Source organism: Onychostoma macrolepis, chromosome 19 (assembly GCF_012432095.1).
Source record: "Onychostoma macrolepis isolate SWU-2019 chromosome 19, ASM1243209v1, whole genome shotgun sequence".
NCBI classification, from domain to species: Eukaryota; Metazoa; Chordata; class Actinopteri; order Cypriniformes; family Cyprinidae; genus Onychostoma; species Onychostoma macrolepis.
In genome coordinates, this window is record NC_081173.1 from 28,262,503 (window position 1) to 28,288,998 (window position 26,496).

Genomic DNA, 26,496 nt, shown 5'->3' on the forward strand with positions numbered 1-26,496 from the left:
AAGTGCATGTCTTATGTCAGTTCAGTGAATAAATTCAGCTGTTATTCTCCATCAGTATCAGTCTGCATTGAAAACAAGCACTCGGTAATATGCGACATTTTTATTAAATTTATATGTCTTTAAATAAATATTCTCTGTTTATTTCCAGTTTACACTAAATCACATAACTGAACAGAAAATCATATAAAAATGTAAAAAGAGCTTGCACTACTGCAACGATAAAAACTATGGCTTTCCTTCAGGTTTATGGAGTGTCAGATATTCTCTCATATATTGTAGCTTTAAAAAAGTTCAGCAGTCTTAGAAGAACAGATTGTTAGTTATTAATCTGCACCAAAAACAGCCATTTGTATGTGCAATATAGCTTCACTTTTCACATCTCACATATTAAAAGCATGAACCAAATATATTACTATAATGATAATAATGGCTAATAATAAATGCTTTGGCTCACAGACATATTCATCCAAGCTTCTTGCATTTGCTTTGGACAAAAAAAAAAAAAAAAAAAAATAGAATAAAATCACTGGCACATTTTCAGTAAAAGTTTCCAGCAGTTTGGATGCGATGCTTAATCTTTGGTGGTTTTGATTCACGAGTTACACTGCCTAGATTCTGCTGAAAATAAAACTCTGAGATATTGGGAGTCTCAGATATTCTCAGTAACATGTCTAAGAAAAAAAGAAAATGTTTAAAAGCGTCTGTACATGGATTCACTGGGATCTTCACGCTTCGATTGAAAGTGACGGTGCTTGAGAGAATGAAGTCAGAAACCCTAATCTTCTTCATCTTCATCATCAGCCCGTCTTGGGCGCTTTGTTCTTCTTGTTGAGGATCTTCATCAGGTTCTTGGACATGAAGTATGGTTTCTGTGGACTGCCGTCATTACGCTCCAGATCCTCCACTGAATGACAAAACACACAGTGAAACACACAAAACACCACAAATGGTATATTCACTATATATGTGTGTGATACTCACAGAAACACAGGAAGAGTGTGTCCACACCCATGTTATACACACTGAAGAAGCCGTGAGCGATCAGATATGCACCGAACACCACCGTCTGTCACACAAACACACACACACACACTTTATAAAACTAAACATTTGCCGCTGCCTGATTCAACTGTACATCTCGTTCCAAACTCTTTGCAATTGTACAGCTAATTACTGAATGAATGCATTTAAACAAAATACACTTCAAAATCAAATAAAATAATGAAATAAAAATATATATTTTCCATAAAAATTGCATTTAAAATATTTACTGTAATGCAAATATATATATATATATATATATATATATATATATATACACACACACATATATATATATATATATATATATATATACTTTTAAACAAAATATACTTTTATTTTATAAAGTCTAGTTTGCATCCAGATGTTTTACTTTTAAGAACTTTTAAGGAAAGAGTTTAAGGCATTTAGAATTTAACCTCAAAATTAAATAAATATATTTTTAAAAATTAAAAATAATTAGCATATAATAAAAATCAAATAAAAATATATAAACTAAAAATATATTTTTCATACTTTAAAATTGCATTTAAAAATTTACTGTAATGCAAAGATATAAATAAAATAAATTTTATTCAAGATATAATTTTCCTTTATATATAAACCTCCATTTCACCTAAAAATTAAATAAAATAAATTAAATAAAGTTATTTTGCATTTAAATTTGCATTAAAATATTTACTGTAATGCAAAGATATGAAAAAAAAAAAATATATATATATATATATATATATATTTAGCATAACAATTATTCTATTTTGCATGCAGGTGTGTTACTTTTGAGGACTTTTAAGGAAAACCAAACAACAACAATAATAATAATAATAATAAACAATTAATAATGATAATAATACAATTAAAAATATATATTTTCCATAAAAATTGTATTTAAAATATTTACTGTAATGCAAATAAATAAATAAAATAATTTTACCAATAATAATTTTATGGAAAATCTATATATTTTTTATTTGAATAAGTCTAATTTGCCTCCAGATGTTTTACTTTCAAAGACTTTTAAGGAGAGAGATTAAGGTATATTTAGATTTTGATTGAACCGTGAAAACCTCATATCAAATAAAATAATAAAAAAAATATATTTTTTGCATAAAATTTTGCATTAAAATGCAAATGTACTGCAATGCAAAGTTTCTGCTTAAATGCATTACATCAAATACCACTATTTGTGTCCACTAGCTTGATTTTTGTTGATATTTTGAGAAATACAACAGAGGTAACTGTCATAATGTTACAATGCAAAAAAAAAAAAAATCTGTAAAGGACAAGTATGCAAAATATAATTTCTGGTGAAATAGTTGACAAGTTCGGTGAAATTCAGTTGTTCTGTGTGTAACTGCAATGCTGAACACACGACCGCTGACCAATCAGAATTCAGTGTAAAGATGACAACATCATGATGTCCGTTAGATTCTGATTGCTGAACATTTGACCAAATGTAAATCAGCAAAGCGAGGTGTGAATGTGAGTCTCACTATGATGGGCATCCAGTAGTAGTTGAGAGCCGCCGTTTCAAACGTGGTTCCTGGAGTCTGAATCCTGCCAGAGAAGAAGAAGAACGCCAGCACACCTGAAAACAGACCAGAAGTCATCAGCTTCAGCTCACACATGAAGCTCCAGAGATCTGAAGAGAGTCTGAACATCAACATCTCTCACCAACTCCACCGACCACCAGCAGCTTCCCGAAGAACAGCAGCAGATCCGTCACTTTATCCAGCACCACCACCCTGACAACAACAACAACAACAACAAATAATACATCTCCTCGTGAGGAACCAGGTGTCTGTGTTGGGTTCTTGAGTTACTAATTACAGCTTCACAACACTGTTCCTACAGCCAGATGCGACTCGACGACACATGATAAAAAACATCTTTTCCATCTTTTGTCCAAAACAACGAAAGCGTATTTCCTTATAATTCTTACTTTTCTTCTCTTTTAAATAATGAGTTAAAAAGTTTTAACTTTCATTTTTTTAATTAGTAATGGGGAAAAAAAACCTTGCAAATAAATATAAAACCAAAATCTTTGCAGTTTTATAGCTAATTACACCCATTTCACCTCCATATCAAATTAATAAATGCACTAAAAATAATAAATAAAATGTAAAAAAAAGATTTGCATAAATATTTGCATTACTTCGATTGAACTTCATGAAAACACTCATTTTATGTCAGAAAATAAATACCTTTTTTTTTTTTTTAAATAATAAAAATATACTTTGCATACAAATTTCCAATAAACTTATATTTTGAATGAACTTCATTAATTATATTTCGGAAATTTGTGAGTGAGTTTATAACTTGTAATTGTAAGATACGTTTTATTCCATGGTGGGAACAAAAACCAAAAACAAAAAAAAACAATTGCAATTTTAAGTTTGCAATTCGCAAAAACTTAAAAAAAAGTTTTGCAAAAAGTTTATAACTTGCAATCACAATATATAAGCTCTCAATTCTGGGGGGCGGGGGGTCTCACCGTATAATGTTCCTCATGAGCAGAGAGAAAGCATTCTTAGCGGACACACAGAAGTTCTTCCCGTATATGGCAATCTACAAACCAGAGAAACGCTGACATTAATTCATGTATTCACTGGGCTGATGATTTTATGTATATGTGAGAGAGGGTTTATGTACCATAATGTAAGCATTCCTGTTGATGAACTTGATGAATTTCTCCAGACACCAGAAGCAGCATTTGAGGCAGCACATGATGAAGCGCGTGCACGGGTTCTGAGCCTCTGAACACACACACACACACACACACACACACACACACACACAGTTCATCATTCAGAAACACCTGCTTTCAATTAAACATCAGATCAGTGTACATGGTGTATCAACTCATGACTGATTGTAAATATTGCTGTTTACAACAACAAACAAGTCAATCTAGACAAACACATTTTATATCTTACAGAGTTTGAAAACAATATTTAGTCAAGTGTAAAGCAGCGTTATTATTGTTAACTAAATCTAAGACTATTAAAAGCATTTTTGCTAACTGCAATAAACTTGAAAAAACGAGGGGGGGGGGGGCAGTTCCTTAGTGATCAAATGAAATACATTTAAGGTGAAGCCTTTTTTTTTTATTAAATTTGACAAATCTGAAATTAAAAATAAACCTAAACCTGATAATATTTTTTTTTTAAACTACTAAAATGACAAACCCCCATAAAATTACTAACAATTTACTAAAAATTCAAAGTATTAATAAAAACTATAATAGTATATACATAATACTAAATTAACCCTGGTGTAGAGTCAGAATAAAATGAATCAAATATCTGTTTTTGCAATGATGTTTGATGTCAGACGTCTGCACTAAACTCAAACATTACAAATCCACATTTGACTAAAAAAAAAACCCCACACACTAAAAAAAGTGATGCGTTTTAGTCTGTTTTCCAGTACAAATGTCTAAACATTCACAAATAAGATACTTTTAAACAAAATAAATAAATCATAGCATGAGATTTGGTCATTTTGCTTCTCCACTAAACACTAAAAAATGACTTTTTGCAGTGCTGACACACTACATAGAAAAGAAAAGATGACAGAAAGTGCAGAAGTGAAAGATCTTCTCTGACCTTTGAACTTGTGGTCCAGATACTCCAGAATGATCCTGACGATCTGCACCAGCGTGAGAATCAGAGCGCCGAACGCCAGAGAGCCCACGTGATACCTGACACAAATCAAGAGAGCAGCAAGAAATCAGTCACAGACACATTCAATATTCCCATTCATTCACAACCTCCTTCATAAATACAGCTGTAATCATGAACTCTGAAATCACAGAGATGTGAAGGGAGTTCTTCAAACTCATTCGTGCTCTTACTGTGATCAACTGGCCAGTGCATTTTAGTTTTTCTGTTATTAACTTCCATCAAAATGCAAGAACTACTTTTAAAATGTCTTTTCTTTTATCCTTACGTCATCAAGACTTAATCAAAATAATGTTAACCAGTAATATCAAAGGCTAACAACCATAAACCAAAATATGAACTAATATATCAGGACTCTTAAGTCATTGTTTTCATTTTTATCACAACATATAAGATTAAATTAAATGTCATTATTATTATTATTGTTATTATTATTTATCTGCAGGTTAAATCCTGATGGATAAACCTGAACATAATTTAAGACTAGTCATTAAATTGAATTTCCATTATAAATAAAAAATACAATGTATTATTAGTAGCAGTAGCATTATTATCTCAATGTTTAATGGCTAAAAATAAATGGATAAAACTAATAAAGGAAAAAATGAACAAACCTTTTAACGCTCTTGAGTCTGTATACAGATTTTTATTATAAACAATAAATAAAATTATATTAAATGGCATTATTATTATTATTATAATCATCATCTTCAGGTTCAATTCAGATAAATATGAATAAATATTTTAAAACTCTTAAGTCATTGTATTATTATATATAAATATTATATATATATATATATATATATATATATAAAAAAGTTAAATAGCATATTTATTATCATTGTTGTTATTTTTATTATTATTATTAATATTTATTCTTCAGATAAATAATGTACTGCACTGCTTTATTTCCCACTGAATGTTCTGTATCACTTAAGTAAAACAGATTGTGAAAGTCAGCTTAATGTTGTCTCACACTGATCCTGGGTCAGCTCGGACACAGACTCTTTGTTTTGGCATTCTCCACCAATAACCTACACTCCTCCAGCTGATCTGTTTGGTGTGTTTCAGAGGTCTTACCGCAGCGCTCTCATGAAGGACTGGATCAGAGGGAATGTTGGGATATCTGCCGGTTTGTTGAAGGCCCAGTAATAAGAGCCGAAGGCTCCGGCGAGCGTACAGTGACCCAGAGCGATGACGAAGTTCACGCACCACAGGAACGCAACCACGTTATAGATCTGCAGGTTAAAGAGGTTCCTCTGGAACAAACCCTCCTCGTTATAGTTAATGAAGACGCAGCGCGCCGACGGACACGTGGGATACTGCGTACTGTTGAATATCTGTGGAGAAAAACAGACATACACAAGATCTGTTATTCCTCATAAACGAGATTAAATTAAAAGTCTCCTGCTTCCAAGGTGAGGCTTTCTACTGAGAAAAAGCCTTTAAAGCATATTTTCATTTGTTATTCATATTTTGTTTTATTTTTGCATTGAAATGTAAAAAAAAAAATAAAAAAAACTATTAAAGTGAATCTGATAAAAAATAATTCAAAAATGACAAAAATAATATATTTTTTTAATTATTTAAAAAATGTAATAATAAAAGAAAAAGTTCTATATAATATAGCAGGATATAATGTAACAAGATTTTCGAATCTGTTTTACATTCAAGTCATTCTATTTATTTAAATGTTATTTATTTAATTTTATTTCTCCTGAGGAATTTTATACAACCATTTTAAAGTTTGTGTGAATTTTTTTTTTTTTTTTTTTTTATAAATTATTACTTTTATCAAGCAAGGGTGCATTAAATGTATCAAAAGTGACAGTAAAACATTTCTAATGTTAGAAAATATATCTATTTCAAATAAATTCTGTTCTTTTGAACTTTCTATTCAACAGGAAACGATTTTTACAAAAAAATGATCTGAAGCAGCACAACTGTTTTCAACATTGATAATCAGAAATGTTTCTTGAGCAGCAAATCAGCATATTAGAATGATTTCTGAAGGATCATGTGACACTGAAGACTGGAGTAATGATGCTGAAATTCAGCTTTGACCACAGGAAATAATTACATTTTACAATATATTCACATAGAGAACTGTTATTTTAAATTCTAAAAATATTTCACAATTTTACTGTTTTTACTGTATTTTTGACCAAATAAATGCAGCCTTGGTGAGCAAAAGAAACCTTTTTAAAAAACATAAATACAGTGGGGCAAAAAAGTATTTAGTCAGCCACCAATTGTGCAAGTTCTCCCACTTAAAAAGATGAGAGAGGCCTGTAATTTTCATCATAGGTATACCTCAACTATGAGACAAAATGAGAAAAAAAAAATCCAGAAAATCACACTGTAGGATTTTTAAAGAATTTATTTGCAAATTATGGTGGAAAATAAGTATTTGGTCAATAACAAAATTTCATCTCAATACTTTGTTATATACCCTTTGTTGGCAATGACAGAGGTCAAACGTTTTCTGTAAGTCTTCACAAGGTTTTCACACACTGTTGCTGGTATTTTGGCCCATTCCTCCATGCAGATCTCCTCTAGAGCAGTAATGTTTTGGGGCTGTCGCTGGGAAACACAGACTTTCAAGATTTTCGATGGGGTTGAGATCTGGAGACTGGCTAGGCCACTCCAGGACCTTGAAATGCTTCTTACGAAGCCACTCCTTCGTTGCCCGGGCGGTGTGTTTGGGATCATTGTCATGCTGAAAGACCCAGCCACGTTTCATCTTCAATGCCCTTGCTGATGGAAGGAGGTTTTCACTCAAAATCTCACGATACATGGCCCCATTCATTCTTTCGTTTACACGGATCAGTCGTCCTGGTCCCTTTGCAGAAAAACAGCCCCAAAGCATGATGTTTCCACCCCCATGCTTCACAGTAGGTATGGTGTTCTTTGGATGCAACTCAGCATTCTTTCTCCTCCAAACACGACAAGTTGAGTTTTTACCAAAAGTTCTATTTGGTTTCATCTGACCATATGACATTCTCCCAATCCTCTTCTGGATCATCCAAATGCTCTCTAGCAAACTTCAGACGGGCCGGACATGTACTGGCTTAAGCAGGGGACACGTCTGGCACTGCAGGATTTGAGGCCTTTGTTACTTTGGTCCCAGCTCTCTGCAGGTCATTCACTAGGTCCCCGTGTGGTTCTGGGATTTTGCTCACAGTTCTTGTGATCATTTTGACCCCACGGGTGAGATCTTGCATGGAGCCCCAGATCGAGGGAGATTATCAGTGGTCTTGTATGTCTTCCATTTTCTAATAATTGCTCCCACAGTTGATTTCTTCACACCAAGCTGCTTACCTATTGCAGATTCAGTCTTCCCAGCCTGGTGCAGGTCTACAATTGTGTTTCTGGTGTCCTTTGACAGCTCTTTGGTCTTGGCCATGGTGGAGTTTGGAGTTGGACTGATTGAGGTTGTGGACAGGTGTCTTTTATACTGATAACGAGTTCAAACAGATGCCATTAATACAGGTAACGAGTGGAGGACAGAGGAGCCTCTTAAAGAAGAAGTTACAGGTCTGTGAGAGCCAGAAATCTTGCTTGTTTGTAGGTGACCAAATACTTATTTTACCAAGGAATTTACCAATTAATTGTTTAAAAATCCTACAATGTGATTTTCTGGATTTTTTTTTTCTCATTTTGTCTCTCATAGTTGAGGTATACCTATGATGAAAATTACAGGCCTCACTCATATTTTTAAGTGGAAGAACTTGCACAATTGGTGGCTGACTAAATACTTTTTTGCCCCACTGTATATATGTGTGTACCTGGTATTTATCACGTTATGGGGCCCAAATGTCCACACAAGGTCAAAATTTACTGGTACTACTATCCTTGTGTGGACATTTGGGCCCCATAACGTGATCGATTTTTTTGATGAGGAAACAAGCTTATAAATCACACAGAATGAAGTTTTTTGAAAATCTAAAAATGCAGAAAGTTTCCTGTAAGGTGTAGGTTTAAGTGTAGGATTGGTTGTAGGGCAATAGAAAATACAGTTTGTACAGTATAAAAACCATTACGCCTATGGAACAATGAGTGCATGTGTGTGTGTGTGTGTGTGCGTGCATGTGTGTCTGTGCATGTGTGTGTGTGTGTGTTTGTGACCTCCGGGTCGCAGGTCTCATTGGCTCGTATGACGCTGCAGTCGCCCTGTGATGTGTTCATCGCCACCACCTTATAGACTGGAGAACCTGATGTGGCCAGATATCTGAACACACGCTCAGTTAAAGATTCCCAACACATGAAACATGAAAACACACTGAATACACGATACATCCATACACACTATGACAAAAACACAACACAAGTACTAAGCTTTAATTACAGTGAATGGAATAAACATGGAAACATGGAATAAAAAAAATTTAAATTAAAATTCAGAACTATAGCAGTATCTCAGTGATGCAAAAATAACACTGCAGATCAGGAGAAAAACACAGTTTGGTGATGCATTCATTTGAAGCAGATCTATTCAATTATATTTGGTTTGCATCAGTGTATAACATCTTGGCTGTTCACATCTTCATTTATTGATTTGTCAGATGCTTTGATCTAGATCAGTTTACTCTTGTGTGTGAAGGATACAGTGCTGTGATGCCCCAGTACGACACACACACCAGCAGCAGCACAAACGTGACGATGGGATAGAAGAGTGTTGACATCATGTGACCCAGCGCCCTGAAAACACACACACACGTTTTACTCACTAGTCAAACTCCTATAGACAGAAAACTGTACTTCTTCGAATCAGTTCAAACATTAATATGATCATGTGATTAATGTGATCAGTTTTAGGTTCTGCTCTGCATTCATGACTGCTGATGAGAATATTTCACTTATGTGTGTGATGCATGAGCGCTGTGCTACTGTCTGTGTGTTTCTGAGCAAGTTTTGGATATAACTACAATGAGATGTCTACGAGAGAGAGAAAGTAAAACCAATGTGTGTGTGTGTGTGTGTGTGTGTGTTTATTTACTTGCTGGTCTCCTGAATAAGAGCGATGGCGATGAGAATCCGAGTCCTCAGGAAGATCAGCGCCAGCAGCAGAATGGCCTCGACCACACACAGAATAATCACTACAACACAGACAGAAAGATTGTCACTAGATTGATGTTTTCTTAGAAATTAAAAAAAAATTAATTAAATTAAATTAGCTATCAATTATGTGCTATAAATTTGGGTGATCATTAAAATTGAGTGATTCAATTGAAATTAAACAGATAATGTATAACGCACAATTTATTTCCCAAATGTATTCAGAGGCTGTTTAAAATGAGAATATAAGTGAAAGTATACTTAATAAAATAACTTTTTTTAATAATTAAAAAAAAAACAAAAAAAAAACAAGGCCAAGAAAAAAATTTTTAAAAAAAAGAAAAAGATGTATATCAGTCAAAGTAGTGAAATTGACATAAACTCTGACAAATCTCAAGGGATTACAAATGTTTTGTTCACTTCGAAAATATTTAAAAAAAAAATGTTCAGAAGTATGTTGTTTAAATATATAACTTAAAAAAATTGTATAATAAATTTGTGAAACAATTTTATTATAAAAGGTGTAATTTTTCAGGTGTTTATTAAAGTAAATGTTTTGTTTTTGTATCTGTCAGTGGAAATGACACATATTACGAAAAAAGAGCAGGAACAAATAATAAGCCTTCAATAAATAAATAAAAAGGCTTCAGTCTATACATTTTTCAGTTAATTTGTAAAATTCTGAATAATTATTATGGAATTGTGTATGAGGAGCCGAAAGTAAAAAAAAAAAAAAAAGAAGAAAAAGAATTTTTTTAAATTTTATTTGTTTAATATTATTTATTTAGTGTATTTGTATATGTATTTTTATTATGATTAATTTCTTCCTTTCTCATTGTACACAGGTCAATTCTTTGGCAATATAAATGAAGTTTTTGTTGTGCACATGAAGCACATTGAATTTAAAAGAGAAACTGAACTGAACTGAATTGATTCTAGTATTCCATTTGAACACAAAAGTGCCAGCAATGATAAACACATAAAGTGCAGAGACTCACAGAAGGCCAGCCAGGTGTCCCGCACCTGCAGATAGACCTGCACGTTAGTGGTGAAACCCACGTTACTGAAGGTCAGGCTAGAGCTCGTCAGAGACATGTACTCATTATAACAGTACCAGATTCCTGACAGAAAACAAGAACACAAGATTATGACACAAAAAAAATCACTATCAGCTGACATCAGTGTTTATAGTCAAACAACAGAGTTTTTATATATACTGTTTACTTAAGACAAGACTTATAAATAAGGCATCAAAAATATGATCAGCTATTTTTAGCAGCTGAAAATGTTTATAACAGCACAGAAACAACAAGAACATTGAAGTTACAGACTGACATTATTCATTAATCACTCATTAATCTTCAATGAAATCATGTGCAACTATGCGTCCAGCATCTAGTACATTATTAAAGCATGTGATGTTTCAGTGAGATTTCACTCAATCTGAGCTGAACAAAAGACAGAAAACACATCAGATTCACATTGTTTCTCACGGCTGGTTAGGACAAAAACTCTGATGAACATGTCAGATATGAGCCTGATTTATCACCTGATGCTATCACACCTGGTTAGAACACGGTATAACGAGTTAAGAGAAGCGTTTAATAAACACAGTGGTAAACGTACCGAAGGCACCGACCGCCAGAACGCCGACGATGAGAACCCAGATGAGAACCGGCGCTGTGAAACGCAGCAGCAGCAGGAAGAGAACGCTGACCACCATCGCAATCACCAGACCACTGACACACAGAGACAAGTCAAAGCAAAAACTCACAGAACCTCATAATCAAGAACATCAAATCTCCCAATAATAAATGCCAAAGTGTGCATGCTATTTCAAATATTTTAACAGTTTAAATTGCAGCAGTAATGATAGTCTGGTAATATTTAGTCATGAAATAAAAAAATCCAGACAGAAAAAAAAAAAACCCTACAAAATAAATTGTTTAGTTCTGAATTAATTATATATTATATAGAGTTTTATAACATAACAATTTTTAAATTATGAAGTAGCTTTATTATTTTTATTATTACTTTATTATTAAATATTATTTAATAACATACAATTTGTTCTTTCTATCTATCTGTCTGTCCTGTCTGTCTAACAAATTGTATTATTAAATAATTGATCATTAATTATAATTGATAATAAATAATTTAAACAAACACACGCACACACACTAACTCTTTTTATTATATATTATATTCTTTATTTTTGTTTATACACACACACACACACACACACACACACATATATATATATATATATATATATATATATATATATATATATACAGTGCTGCTTGAAAGTTTGTGAACCCTTTAGAATTTTCTATATTTCTGCATAAATATTACCCAAAACATCATCGGATTTTCATATAAGTCCTGAAAGTAGACAAAGAGAACCGAATCAAACAAGTGAGAGAAAAATATTTTCTTTGTCATTTATTTATAGAGAAAAACGATCCAGTGTTACATATCAGTGCGTTGCAAAAGTATGTGAATCTTTGCTTTCAGTATCTGGTGTGACCCCCGTTTGCTGCAGTAACTGAAGGTAAAGTTTCTTGTAAATGCTGATCAGTTCTGCACAATAACATGTAGGAGTTTTAGCCCAGTCCTTAATGCAGAACAAACTCTGTGATGTTGGTGTGTTTCCTCCTATGAACTGCTTGCTTCAGCTCCTTCCACAACATTTTAATTGGATTAAGGTCTGGACTTTGACTCAGCCGTTCCAAAACATTACCTTTGTTCTTCTTTAACCATTCTTTGGTAGAACAACTTGTGTGCTTGGGGTTGTTGTCTTGCTGCATGACCCACGTTCTCTTGAGATTCTGTTCTTAATAAACAGATGTCCTGACGTTTTCCTTTAGAATTTGCTGGTATAATTCAGAATTCATTGTTCCATCAATGATGGCAGGCTGTCCTGGCCAAGATGCAGAAAAACAGGCCCAAGCCATGATACTACCACCACCATGTTTCACAGATGGGAGAAGATTCTGAAGCTGGAATGCAGTGTGATAATAATAGCTTCTCATTAAAACCAGTAAGTTCTATTTTGGTTTCATCCATCCATTAAACCTTTCTCCAATAGTCCTCTGGCTTGTCCACATGATCTTTAGCAAGCAATTTTCTTCTTGCAGCTCAGTCATGCACACCATTGTTGCTCAGTGTTCTCCTGACGGTGTGCTCATGAACATTAACATTAGCCAATGTGAGAAAGGCCTTTAGTTGCTTAGAAGTTACCCTGGGAACATTTGCAACCTCGCAGACTATTACACGTTCTGCTTTGGAGTGATCTTCGTTGGTCAACCATTTCTCGGGAGGGTAACAGTGGTCTTGAATTTCCTCTATTTGTACACAGTCTGTCTGACTGTGGATTTGTGGAGTCCAAACTCTTTAGAGATGGTTTTGTAACCTTTTCCATCCTGATGAGCAACATCAACTCTTTTTCCGAGCTCCTCAGTAATCTCCTTTGTTCGTGACATGATTCACCTCCAACAAACATGATCAGACTTTGATAGATCCCTGTTCTTTGAATAAAACAGGTCACGTACTGTCATTTGTTAGTCATTGCACGGACTGAAAACACCTCTGCACAGATGGACTCTAATTTCACCTTTAAATTAACTGCTAATCCAAGAGATTCACATACTTTTGCCACTCACAGATATGCAATATTGGATCATTTTCCTGAATAAATAAATGACAAAGAAAATATTTTCTCTCACTTGTTTGATTCGGTTCTCTTTGTCAACTTTCAAGACTTATATGAAAATCAGATGATGTTTTGGGTCATGTTTATGCAGAAATATAGAAAACTCTAAAGGGTTCACAAACTTTTAAGCAGCACCGTATATATATTGTGTGTGTGTGTGTGTATATATATGTTATTAAAAATATTTAATAATAAATGTAATAATATTAAAGCTACTTCATAATCATTTATAAAATGTTATTTTATAAAACTTAACTTAAAAATCTATGAAAAGAATCTCTATAGAAATATAAATTTAAGAAAACAATAATGCTTATTTCAACATTTAAATTATATTTAAATGTAGTATAAATGTAATATTTTAAATAAATGTTATAAAATGTAATAGAAAAGAGCTGGACTCACGCTACGATCCACTGCCATGACTTGGCGAAGTCCTCGAAGATCCGCAGGCCGACGTCTTTGATGTTGAAGCTGTTGGTGACGTCGCTGTGAACACAGAAACACTGTCAGAATAATCACTGTGTGCTCCGGCACCGACAGACCCACGCGTCCCGGGGTGGGGGGCTGCTTTGTCCCTTTGTAAAGCTGTACAGACTTTACAAAGCATTTGTCAAAGCTCACAAATGAAGCTCTGGAAGAAGCCACAGATGGACTAGAAGCTCTAAATCGACTACAGCTACATGTCCTTCACCCTACAGAGAGACACAGACAGACAGACAGACAGACAGACGTCTACCGCTACACACATCTGTCACTCACTTTGTCACCCCTCCAGCACTGGCAACAAGAGAGACACGCATCAGGATCACACACACAGACATGTGCATATTTCATTACAATATTTTGAGAAATAATGTGTCCTCAGAGGTGTGCTAAATGTGACAAAACCCCCATTTGTGGACATCCTCAAAACAACATATAAAAGAATCAAATCATATATTCTTCAATATAAAATTGCAAAGGTTTTCTAGTGAGGTTAGTGTGTGGGATTGAGTCAGTTCATAATTTTTATAATTAGCTGTATAGAAAAACAATACAAATCGATAACATGTACTTATTTAGATTTAATATAATAGATATTTTACACAATCGTTCAGTGTTTTAGATCAGCTGATATCCGGTGGACATGATGGCCAAAAGCTGAATTATGCAAAACAGATAATTGTTGTTTTATATAGAATTTATAATTTTTCTTTCAATTAAAGCTATTATTTTTAATCGTTTTAGTATTAGTTGGCAATAACAACACTGCTGTTAATCAGCCAAACAGTTAGTAAACTTTTCTATTACACAGAGTTATTTTAGTATTATTTATATACTATTATAATGTTTATTAATTAATTGGAGTATTTTCTTATTTTATTTGTATATATTTTATTTCAGCTTTTTTTCGAAATAATGAAGATCATTTTTAATAGTTTTATTTAACAATAACATCACTGCTGTTAATCATCTGATAATCTCAAAATGACCAAATATTGATGAATCAGTCGACTACTAGTGTCTAAATCAGGATATTTTAGTCCATAACAAGTACTAATGTGTTCTTCATTAGTGTGTGTGTGTGTGTGAACTGGTATATATGGTATATGAGGACACAAATCTGTATAATAACATGGGTACTACAACGTGAAGGTGGTTTATGCGGACACTGCCTATGTCCCCGTAAATCAATTGGCTTAAAAAACATACTAAATGTGTTTTTTTGAAAATCTAAAAATGCAGAAAGTTTCCTGTAAGGAGTAGGTTTAGGTGTAGGGCAATAGCACAGTTTGTACAGTATAAAAACCATTATGGCTATGGAGAGTCCCCGTAAACCACATATACCAGACTGTGTGTGTGTGTGTGTGTGTGTGTGTGTGTGTATTTACCCTGTTGCATTCCTGATCGCTGCCAAAGTCTCATTTAGATTCAATCCAGGAAGAGAGAAGTTTGTAGGAATGTTACTGGGATCATAGGCATTTCCTCCCAAACTGGGCAAACACCGTCCCAACACTAAACAGACAGACAGATATGTGAGGATATTATAGAGATGAGTAAACCACATGGTGTCCAGTGACTGTATTCTTCATCTTCTGTCACTCACCGGAGGTGGTCGGCATGTAGAATAAAGGACACAACTCTTTATTTACAATCTCCATAGCTGACTGAGAGAGAGAGAGAGAGAGAGAGAGAGAGACACAGAAAGGTGTAAGAAAACAACCACATATTTATCATTTTTCTTTATTAGATAACATACTACTAAGGCACAAATCATTAAAATATGAACAATCAGTCATCATATACTCTGCAGCAGCAGGGAAGAGGATGAATGTCAATGAATGACAGTTCAACAAATGAAAGAAAGTCACACAGGTCACAAATGATAATCCTGTCATTATTTTCTCATCATTTACACACACACATACTCACATATTCACTGCCTTGCAGCTGGAAGGATGGGACACAGTACTCCTGTTCGAAAAAATTAGCCGGTTTTGCACCTGGGAAGTGGGCGCTAGGAGGCAAAATCCAAAACGCAGACGGACACGTCTTCACACACACCTAAAACACACAAACAATGACTATCACACACACATTCAACGCAACAACATCAGAATTCATGAAATGCGATGGTATGAATGACACCAACTTTGTATTCTAAAATTTCTTAGGAGAAATAAAACAGACACAAACGAGTCAATATCTGTCATATGATCATAATTTAGAGCTATAAAATGAATGTGGAAAAAAATAAAAATAGAAGAAGCCGGAGACTTCAACACACCTTTGATTGATCAGTATTTAGTAACATTTAGTCGTTTTATTTTTTTAATCATATACATTTATATTTTTATTATATATGATTATTTAAATAGCTTTTATATTTGCATTTTCAATATGCATTTTAATTTTAGATCGAGTTTTAGTAGTTTTGTTGTGTGTTTTTATTAGCTTTTTTAAAATAAATATACAGAAAGAGGAGCTTAAAAATTATATATATAGTAATTTTTATCATTTTTTTAAATTAGTTTTTTATATAAATACTGTATATATAAAGAGAGAGAACAGGAGAGAGAGAGAGAGAGATTATTAATTCTTAATTTCAGTTATTTTAGTACATAAAGTTACTAGATGTAAATGAGCAATATTATTTCAATTGATATTTGTATTTTATTTAAAGCAACAAAAATCTTTTTAATGGTTTCAGTTGTATGCATAGTTCATTGGTTTTAGTAGAGCCACATTTTCTACGAATCACAGCAACTATAATCTTAATCGCATTTTAACAGTTTTACATGCATAATGCTCATTTCATATGCAAATACATTACCCAATAATAGCAGTGGGAGTTTACATAGACTTAAAGGAAACACACCCCTATTAAATGTAGTGTTTAAACCAGAGGGTCAAAAAGAGCACAGAAAATTGCTATTGATTTCTATATTTGTACTATTTTGGTGTACAAATCTTGTTAGCATTATAAATGGAGCTGGTACCTGTGTGGTGGGACACTGGAGACCCTGCAGAGCTGCAGCCATGATGTTTGTTGCTGTGGCACATTGGAGGATGTCAAAGTACATGACGTTGGGTTTGTCCCTGAGAGACAGACGGACATGAGCATCAAACCACTGCAAACACACTGATGACTGACTTCTCTAAAACAACTGACGGCGAGTCTCACTTGTTCTGTCCGATTCCGCAGAACATTCCCGTGGAGTTTCTGGGATACAACACATGCCGAGGGTCTCCGTACAGCCAGGCTGCAGGAACCAAACCATTTCACATGAAATACACACATCAGCTATGTTAATTAGCAGAAGAGACACTTATTCTGCACTATTAGATGAAAACAGAACATGAGAAATTGAATTAGTTTCATAATCTGAGCTGAATAATGACACTATTGTCTTCTGTAAAGCTTGCATTATAGCTGAAATTGAATTAGTTTAATAATTAATTAACTTTGCAATATCTGTGTTCTATAAAATGCTATAGAAATAAATGTGACTTGACTCGAGGCTGTGTAATAGTCTTTTACTGTGTTGACACTATGCTTCATGCAGTCCATAACAGCACACCTGAACCGTGGTTTATTTTCACTGTAATGCTTTAGTAAACTGTAACTGTGGACTGTAATTAGTTCTATGGAAAAGTCCTTAGACTCTAATTAGTGTTTTGTTTGCTCTTCGTTATCATCTCAGAGAGAGTTTAATGAGATCTACCACATAATCACAGACATCAAGAGTAAATACTGATGTTTTAGATGATAAACTATAAACCGTCACACATGTGATCAAAAAGACACGACAAAACTTTTAATAAAGTCACATTAACAATGTCCAGATTATCAAACGATTATCAAAGCAAGTAGCATTTTAATTTAAATTGAATTGGCGACGACAAACAGGAAGTTGAATTGCAATTCCAAGAAAATAAACACAGGTAACGCATTCCGGGAAATGAAGTGTTATTTCACCTTGGTCTACAAAAGGTCACTTCCTTACGTTGAAATTCAAATGCAGTTAGGGTTAGAATTCCTAAATTAATTTAAAATTACTCATGAAAATGGTAAATTTCATTAAACATAAAAGAGCTAAATAAACTTGTGTCTGTGTGTATTTCTACTTTCAGCAGAAACAATCACATTGCGTTACTCATAACCCCTTGCCTTCTGCAGTATTTACATATTGCACGTTAAGGGAGGCAGACTGAGTTCAATTTCCATGTTGCTTTCAGGTCAAAGTAAACACAGCACCAATACACACAGAGTTCACAGCATGTGTGTGTTTGAGCGCTGAACAGCGATGAGACACAGACAGAAACAGGAAGACACAATGACAGATGATCAGACAGATAGACACAGAAAGAGAGAAATGAGCAAGAACTTACCCAGAATTCCTACCACCATGTAACCGGCGATGACCAGCATAAACAGAACGCAGCATATGATGTCCGTACAGCTCCTACAGACACACAAGACACACGCACACACTTTACACAACTGCTTCCAGAACAAGATCTTATTTCACCACAAATTCAAAAGAGAGGAAATTTTATGCATGAAGGAATAGTTCACCCAAAAAATTCAATTTGCTGAAAATGTACTCTCTCTGTACTGCATCAGAACAGATTTGGAGAAATTTACTCTAGCATTGCATCACTTGCTCACCAATGGATCCTCTGCAGTGAATGGGTGCCGTCAGAATGAGAGTCCAAACAGCTGATAAAAACATCACAATAATCCACAAGTAACCCACACCACTCCAGTCAATCTGTGCATACAATATTTCTCTCCTGATTCAGACTAGACAACCTTTTCACTGGAGGAAGCAATATTAGGGATAGAGGACTGGTATTTTAGCTGGATTTCCATAAAATATGGATTTGTTTCTTACAAACACACAACATTTCTCTTCACAAAATGTTAACTGATGGATTGGATGGACTTGTGGATTATTGTGATGTTTTTATCAGCTGTTTGGACTCTCATTCTGACGGCACCCATTCACTGCAGAGCATCCATTGGTGAGCAAGTGATGTAATGCTACATTTCTCCAAATCTGTTCCTGTAAAGAAACAAACTCATCTACATCTCGGATGACCTGAGGGTGAGGACATTTTCAGCAAATTTTCATTTTTGGGTGAACTATTCCTTTACTCCATAATAGTATTTGCCTAATTGATACTGGAAAAAAAGTAAACTTATAAAATCTAATGGGAATTATTAAAAATAAACTCAGAGATAAAACATCTGCATGCATTACTGTGGTGCTGTCATGTAACTAATGTCACAATCCCAAAAAAAGACTTTTTAAAATCAAAATATAATTTCTTATTTTTTCTTGTAATTTTGTGGACATGCATTCGTGAGATTGACACACACACACCTGTTGTGAATGGGGCCGGTGAATGTGGGGTCAAATTGAGCTGGTTCACCTGAAAAGCAAGCCGAGTTTAGATCAGTGGTCAGCGTGTGCCGTTTAAAAGTGTTTATTTGTGGTGTAATGCATTCTAGATTCTCAGTAAGACACTCATAATGGATCTCTCCACAGTGTGATCTGCCAAACAAACCCAGAAATTAAATGGATGCAAATATGACCCATATTTGCATCCATATATTTTTTGGGTTTGTTTGTTTTGATAGACCAGTTTAGCAGGAACTACAAATCAAAAGAAAACCATTAATGAAGGTGAAGTATTTGCCTTCCATAAAACATTTAGTTCCCAGTGAATGGCAGAAATGCAGGTGTATAAACACCAATGTTGTTTTAGTTTCATCAATAGTTTGAAGTGCGTGTTAGTTTTATATTTTCCAGATTTAGTTCAAGTTTAAAATTTAGTTGTGTGTGTAATTGTCATTTTTATTAGTTTTAATATATTTATTTCCATTTTAGTTATTTTAGTACATAAATCATTTGTACTAAAATCATTTCATGCTAAAATCATTTGTAAGCTGTTTTTCAAAGATGAAGAACAGGTCTCACTAAGTACGAATCAAATAAAATAGACTGTTTTAAGTGATTGAATAAGGAAACGTGTATATTTTATATTTTTGCCCTTCATTTTAAACGGTCCTGCAGTGTGACCAATTCATTTGTACAATTACAAGATAATGCTTGCAGACTACATGGAATATTTAGTCATTTTAAAAATGATTTTTTATGATTATTTCTAAGCAGTATTTTAGATGGGGTTTATCACATCATGTGTCTCTGTGTCAGTCGTCCGTGAGGGTTTGTTGCCTGGCAGCTGCAGTGTTTCGTGTTGGTTTACTGCCACACACGGGTATTAAACACTGAAGCTTTTCTACCCTTTAAACAGGAGAGGAAACAGAGACAGATGGAATAAAAATGGGATGATTTGAATATCATTTGAATTCAAAGATGGAGCCGAACAGCAGACAGAAAGTCGGTCAGTAATCATGAGTGTTCCTGTGCACTTCCTCTAATGAAAGCTGATGATCAGGACAGGTGATCGTCGTTTGACTGGATCTTCAGGATGTTCCTGAATGTGATCATTTATTGAGCAAGACTGATCGTGCTGCATGTGAACGTTTGTGTTCATGCACACCTATGATTAAACACTAGAGATGCTTTTTTAATGCATTTAAATTGAATTCAGCTCAAGTCCCTGGTTAAAAGTAAAACCAACACATGAATGAAGAAGTATCATGGATGGATTAATCCACAGTTTTGTAGAAGAGGGTCAAAATGACAATTTTCACCTGAGATTTGGAGCCAAATTGCAGGAAGGTGAAAATGGCTTTAGAAAGATGGTATAGCAGCATTATGTTATTTTAAAAGAGATTGTTAGGTCTCTTAGTAAAATCTGTTAACTTCTAATATGCCGAAGGTGACTGTTCAAAAATGGGGGGAAAAGCACTTTCCAAGTTTTTTCTCCAAAGTTTGTATGTTTGCATGCAAGTTTTCAAAGATATCTCAGTGTCCTTTAAGATTCTGGTTCTTCACAAACTTATTTGGTAACTTCTTTTGGTTTCTTTTTCTTTTTTCATTTCTGTAATTCAAAAAGTACTACATATATCTCAATGTCCTTGTAGATTCTGGTTCTTAAAGTTTTCTTCCAACATCATTTTTAATTGAAAAAGTAATTTTTAAATATTTTAACTGTTGAACTTTCCTGTTTTTTTATGGTTACATGGAACATACTGAGTGCCCAAATACTCTTTTTTTCAAAGTTCTTGTAACTCAAGTAGTGTTAAAAATATCTCAATGTAACTTTAGATTCTGGTTCTTAAGAATTTGTTTCTTTTGACATCTTCATTTTTAAGGCCCTATATGGTTATTTCCAAGAGATATAGCAGCGCCATGTGCAAATTGTTGAATTTGACCCATTTTCAATGTTGAAAACCAAACATAGTAACTTACAGATCATAATCATATGCATATGGGACTTAGAAGTAAAGGTGCTTCAAAAGGTTCTTCAGGCGATGCCATAGAAGAACCATTTTTGGTTCCACAAAGAACCATTCAGTCAAAGGTTCTTTAAAGAACCATCTCTTTCTTACCTTTTTATAATCTGAAGAACCTTATTCGCCACAAAGAACCTTTTGTGAAACAGAAAGGTTCGTCAGATGTTAAATGTTCTTTATAGAACCATTTAGACAAAAAGGTTCTTCTGTGACATTGTGAAACACCTTTATTTTTAAGAGTGTATGGTACTTAAAAGTAAAGTCTTTGAAGGAAAAACTGAATTCTCATCAAAGTTCAACAAGTATAAAATATTACCATAAGCCAAACTCATAGTTAATGGTAGGCTACTAACATTAAGGCACAAATTATTATTAGTTTGTATATGTAATGGTTGTATTAAAACTGAAAGCAGTTCATCAATCAAGCTGATGAAAAAAAAAAAATCATTAGATTGATCGCAATGAATTATTTTTGTTAAAGGGACAGTTCACCCAAAAATTAAAATGTTGTCATAATTTACTCACCCTCAAGTATTTCCAAACCTGTATGAATTTCTTTGTTCTTCCAAACACAAAGGAAGATATTTTGAAGAGAGTTTGTAACCAGGCTGTTTTGTGTTTGGAAGAACAAAGAAATTCATACAGGTTTGGAAATACTTGAGGGTGAGTAAATTATGACAAAATTTTCATTTTTGGGTGAACTATCCCTTTAATCATACTGCTATCTCCAATGTAAGTCTGCGTGTGTATGTGAGTTTAATATCTGGATATTCACGCATCTAAACATAAAACATGTTCAAGTTGTTGACATGAGCCAGAAATGCAACATCTGATCTGTCTGAGGATCTGTAGACAAGTTTTAATCTTTGATCCTGAATATTCATCTTTCTTGTAATTACTTAGATGAGTTACTCTGTGTGTAAAACATTAACTTGCTTCGTAAACATAAGGTACACAGGTATGAATGATGCTGTAAATGAGTATGAATGGAGGAAGTCGCAACAAAAAAGCAGGAAACTTTTTCTTTAAAGCTCTGTGTGACTCATGAGTCCACAGAAGTGGGTACAACACCAGGATATGCAGCACAAAATCAACCACAAACACCTATCAAATATTAATAAACCACAACAACTGGCAATTAGAAAGTCAAATATTAATAAACTGATTTATTCTTAGAATGGCTTAAGTTTTCTCAACTCTAATAATATATACACTTCCATACAAAATTTTGGAGTTGATAAGAATTTTGAAAAAATGTTGCTCACCAAAGCTGTTTTTATTTGATCAAAAATACAGTAAAAACAGTAATATTGTGAAATATTATTACAATTTAAAATAACTATTTAAATATAAAATAAAATATCATTCATTCATGAATTACTCCAGTCTTCAGTGTCAGAAATCATTTGAATATGCTAATTTGCTGCTCAAGAAGCATTTCTGATTATTGTCAGTGTTGAAAACACTTGTGCTTCATATTTTTGTGGAAACCTTGATGGATACATTTTATTTTTCAGGATTATTTTCAAACAAGCAGCATTTATTTAAAATAGAAATATTTGTAACATTATAAATGCCTTTAATGTCACTTTTGATTAATTTAATGCAATTTAATGCAACTTTTCGTCAAAAAATCTTACTGACCCCAAATTTTTGAATGGTACTGTATGTTTAAAAAAACTTAAACCTTGTGCCATGGCAGCAATCATGTCTGACCAACCTGTTTCTCAACCTCTTTATGTACAATCCAGTATCATGTTACACTCAACACACACACACACACACAAATGGTTATTTGTCTTCAGGACACAGAACATGTTTTCTGTCAGAGACATTTACAGCATCTCGTAAAAGAAAAGCTGAGGATTTTATATGTGGTTTTATGTGGAGTTCATAGTGTGACGCATTACAGGGGTTTACAGTAAACCACACACACACCCTGGTCAGAGATCACACACACATGCTTACAAGTGTGTCCAGAATAGACAGCAATGAACACAATATTACAATAATACTGTAGAATTCAATAGTAAACAGCAGAAAACCTGAGCTAATCTGCAAAAAACTGAAAGTTATGTCGCTGAAAGCTGAACCTCATCATGTTTGAGCTATAGTTTGACGATGAAAGTGCCTCGAGATGTGAGCAAAACCTGACAACACCCCTTTGGAGGTCAAAATGATTCATAAATAAAGTAATGCTCTGTTCAGTTTTCTTAGGGTGTGGGTTATTCTGTCACTATTAGAATTAACTTAAAGTTGCATTGAAACAGAAGTAGCACTAGACCTTTTTTCCATATTGCAACCTACATCCGTTTGAAATGGATTAAGAAAAAATGCAAGGCGGAGACTTATCTGTTGGTTGTTAATTGGATATTGAGATGTGGGCGTGGCACTCCAAAAATGTATGCAACCTTGCAGTTGATTGTAAGAAAGGGGCAGGGTTTAAGTGAACAAAATGGTTGGAGAAGTCCTGCATATATCATCAGAGAGAGGTCTGTAAAAGATTTAGTTATGGAATTAATTTTTTTTTTTTTTTTAAATACGAGGGAAAAAAATTAATGCATTTTAAAAATGGAACCTATGAATCTAGATGAATCATTCAGAATGAGATCAATAACATGCATTTAGATAACAGAGTGAATTTTCATTCCACGCCAGCTTTAATATAAAACAACAGAAGCCTAGAAGTACAATTTGGGGGAAATCTGACAAATCCTCCCATTGTGGACATTTGGAGTGCAATTTTTAAATTGTTTAATAAATAAAGCAAATAATTTTTTTTCATGCACTGTTAATTTTGAGATGTTACTCTTTATAATGTATTGTTTCAGACTAGTGGAAAGAAAACATGCAATTTTATTGCACTTTATATATTTGCATCTGTAGATTTCAGATGAAATACATGTCTTTAAAGGCCGTGAGTTTTTTCTCCTCCACTTCAGCAGTATTCTTACTCACTTTACAGTATTATTACCATACTCAGAAGGTTTTTACAGAGGGGTTTGCTGATATATTTTTCCTGATTTTATACAGCATTTTTTTTTTTGCTTGTTGACTTCTTGTATTTTCTGATTTATGGATTAATAAAAGGAGATATCCCCCCCAAAAATAAAAATAAATAATAATAATTTGAAAGATTGGTTTTATTGTTTTTATCCAGAATTCACATTTACGTTCTGGAATTTTATGCAAATAAGTGCACATTTAATTAGATATTGCATTATTTGCATATTTAAACACACACATTTTTACATGCATAATCTTGCATATTTAAAACTTGTTATACAAACAATTTTTGCAATTCTTAATGTGACCAATCAACTTTGGGAGTATGGTGAAAGCTTCTGGATATTATTATTTTTTTGGTTAGTTAGTAATATATTTATTTACTCCATCTGCCTGGGGTGCCTTGCCTTAGTGCGGAAATGTTTGCTCAAGGTAAGGGTTAATGAGTGGGTGAGTTTAGCTATAATAATGGTACCTAGCTTTATATACAGTATAAACTATATACATTTACAGTAGCAAGGTGTGCGTAAAACTGAGTCACACATCTTTCAGGAAACAATTTCAAATTATTTCCACACTGCAACAAAACCGGCTATTAAATGCTAAAATGACATAAGCTATTCTGAAACGGAGAACATGCCTGTGTTTATGAATATTTGATTCTTCCTAGTTTAAATGTTGACCAACAGGCTTGTTACCCAGTAACTAAAGCTCCAGAAAAATGTCTTATCTCCAGCATTCTCCTATACTGACGTGTGCTGGGTGAGCAGGAAGAAAAAATACCCACGACTGACTGATACAAACACCACAGATCTTGAGAGACAACAGAATAAACTAAAAGAAGAAACTAGATCTTAAAGACACGTCTCTTTCCTGTTGCTTAAAAGTACACAGGAAGAAGAGCATTGAGACATTTGAATGCTGAAACAATGCTGAGAAGTCATGCTCTAAAGCTCAAGAATGAAGACTTATTTATCCATTGTGGCATTGTAAAGCATGTATATGGCCTCTTTAGCTATCATGGCATCGTAAAGATTGACATCTGAGCTCAGGAAGAGCTGTGTCTTCACAACAGCATCTCAGAGGTGAATTCTCTCAACAGACTGTCAGATTGAAGGGCACTGCATGATCAGTTCTGGCAGGTTTGGATTGTACAGGTCTGTTTAATATAAGGGCTGGATCAGGTTCACAAGCTCAACCTTTACAAAACAAGCCATTGTTTGCAAGAGTCACTGAGAATACACGTGTTTACTCAGCTAGCCTACTTAACTAAAGGATATACCATTGAAATTATTTTAGTTATTAATGTTGTATTTTTTAAATTATAACAGACCAACAAAAAAAGTCACCCTAAACACAGAGATCCAGACTTAATTCCGACAATTTTGATTGTTATTCATGATTACAGGATAAAGAAAACTATCATGTTCAATATAATATATATTAAAATATTTTATAAATATGTTGTTAAAAAAATTATACACACACAATTTATAAAATATAGTACATTTATATTATAATATACTTTGAAAAGTTTCATATATATATGAATATGAATATATCATTTTGAATATATATCAGCGTAGGTGAATTAGAATAAAATATATTCACTATGGAAATATTACCTTTAACGCTTTTTTTTTTTTAATTTCCAGGCATTTAATTCAGAATATATAAATTTCCTGATATTGCATGACCTTGCCAACTTCAATCAACTCTCTATCATAGCCTATTGTAACATACTGTAAGAACGTCTGAACAGAAGACCTGTTGCATGATAGCGGATCCTCCTGAGAAATGCTCTCACTGTACTCAGAAACACACTCAGAAACAGTCTTACCATACTCGGGGTTGTTTTGCTCTTCCTCCTGTTTCTTACGGCCCATCTTTTCACTTTGCGATCATGTGTCTAAAACAATAACCGTGTGAAATGATCTCGAGCTGTTTCACTGCTCATCTGAATCGATCAAGTCCGGTATCGGCGCGCGCTGATCTTAGTTCAGTGCTGTTGTATTGTCTGTAAATCTTTAGAAGAGTAACTAAGCGCCGTGATGACGTCACGTGGCACCTGCCGCTGC

The 26,496-nt window shown here is 33.8% G+C and overlaps 1 protein-coding gene across 2 annotated transcripts; it reads right to left on the reverse strand.

Moving 5' to 3' along the window:
* Positions 1–85: 85 nt before the first annotated feature.
* slc44a4 (solute carrier family 44 member 4) lies at positions 86–26,441 on the reverse strand. 2 transcript variants are annotated; one of them, XM_058753275.1, is made up of 23 exons: positions 26,259–26,441; positions 19,371–19,419; positions 18,373–18,446; positions 17,165–17,243; positions 16,980–17,079; positions 15,913–16,044; positions 15,587–15,647; positions 15,372–15,495; positions 14,260–14,277; positions 13,903–13,986; positions 11,409–11,521; positions 10,781–10,903; positions 9,724–9,823; positions 9,333–9,425; positions 8,853–8,955; positions 5,805–6,064; positions 4,650–4,744; positions 3,694–3,797; positions 3,536–3,609; positions 2,716–2,786; positions 2,535–2,629; positions 982–1,066; positions 86–904 (listed from the first exon to the last, which is right to left on the reverse strand). In XM_058753275.1, the coding sequence occupies exons 1-23, from the start codon at positions 26,302–26,304 to the stop codon at positions 798–800; spliced, it is 2,190 nt and encodes a 729-aa protein (XP_058609258.1). In that variant the 5' UTR covers positions 26,305–26,441; the 3' UTR covers positions 86–797. The 2 variants fall into 2 exon arrangements, with proteins under 2 accessions (XP_058609258.1, XP_058609259.1); XM_058753276.1 differs by lacking the exon at positions 14,260–14,277.
* Positions 26,442–26,496: the final 55 nt, after the last annotated feature.

Coding starts and splice junctions, on each gene's coding strand:
- slc44a4 (XM_058753275.1), bottom strand. CDS start 26,304: ATGGGCCGTAAGAAACAGGAGGAAGAGCAAAACAACCCCGAGTATG. Junction 10,904..11,408: donor TCTGGCGGTCGGTGCCTTCG/GTACGTTTACCA, acceptor GTTTTCTGTCAG/GAATCTGGTACTGTTATAAT. Junction 1,067..2,534: donor ACTACTGGATGCCCATCATA/GTGAGACTCACA, acceptor TTTGTGTGACAG/ACGGTGGTGTTCGGTGCATA.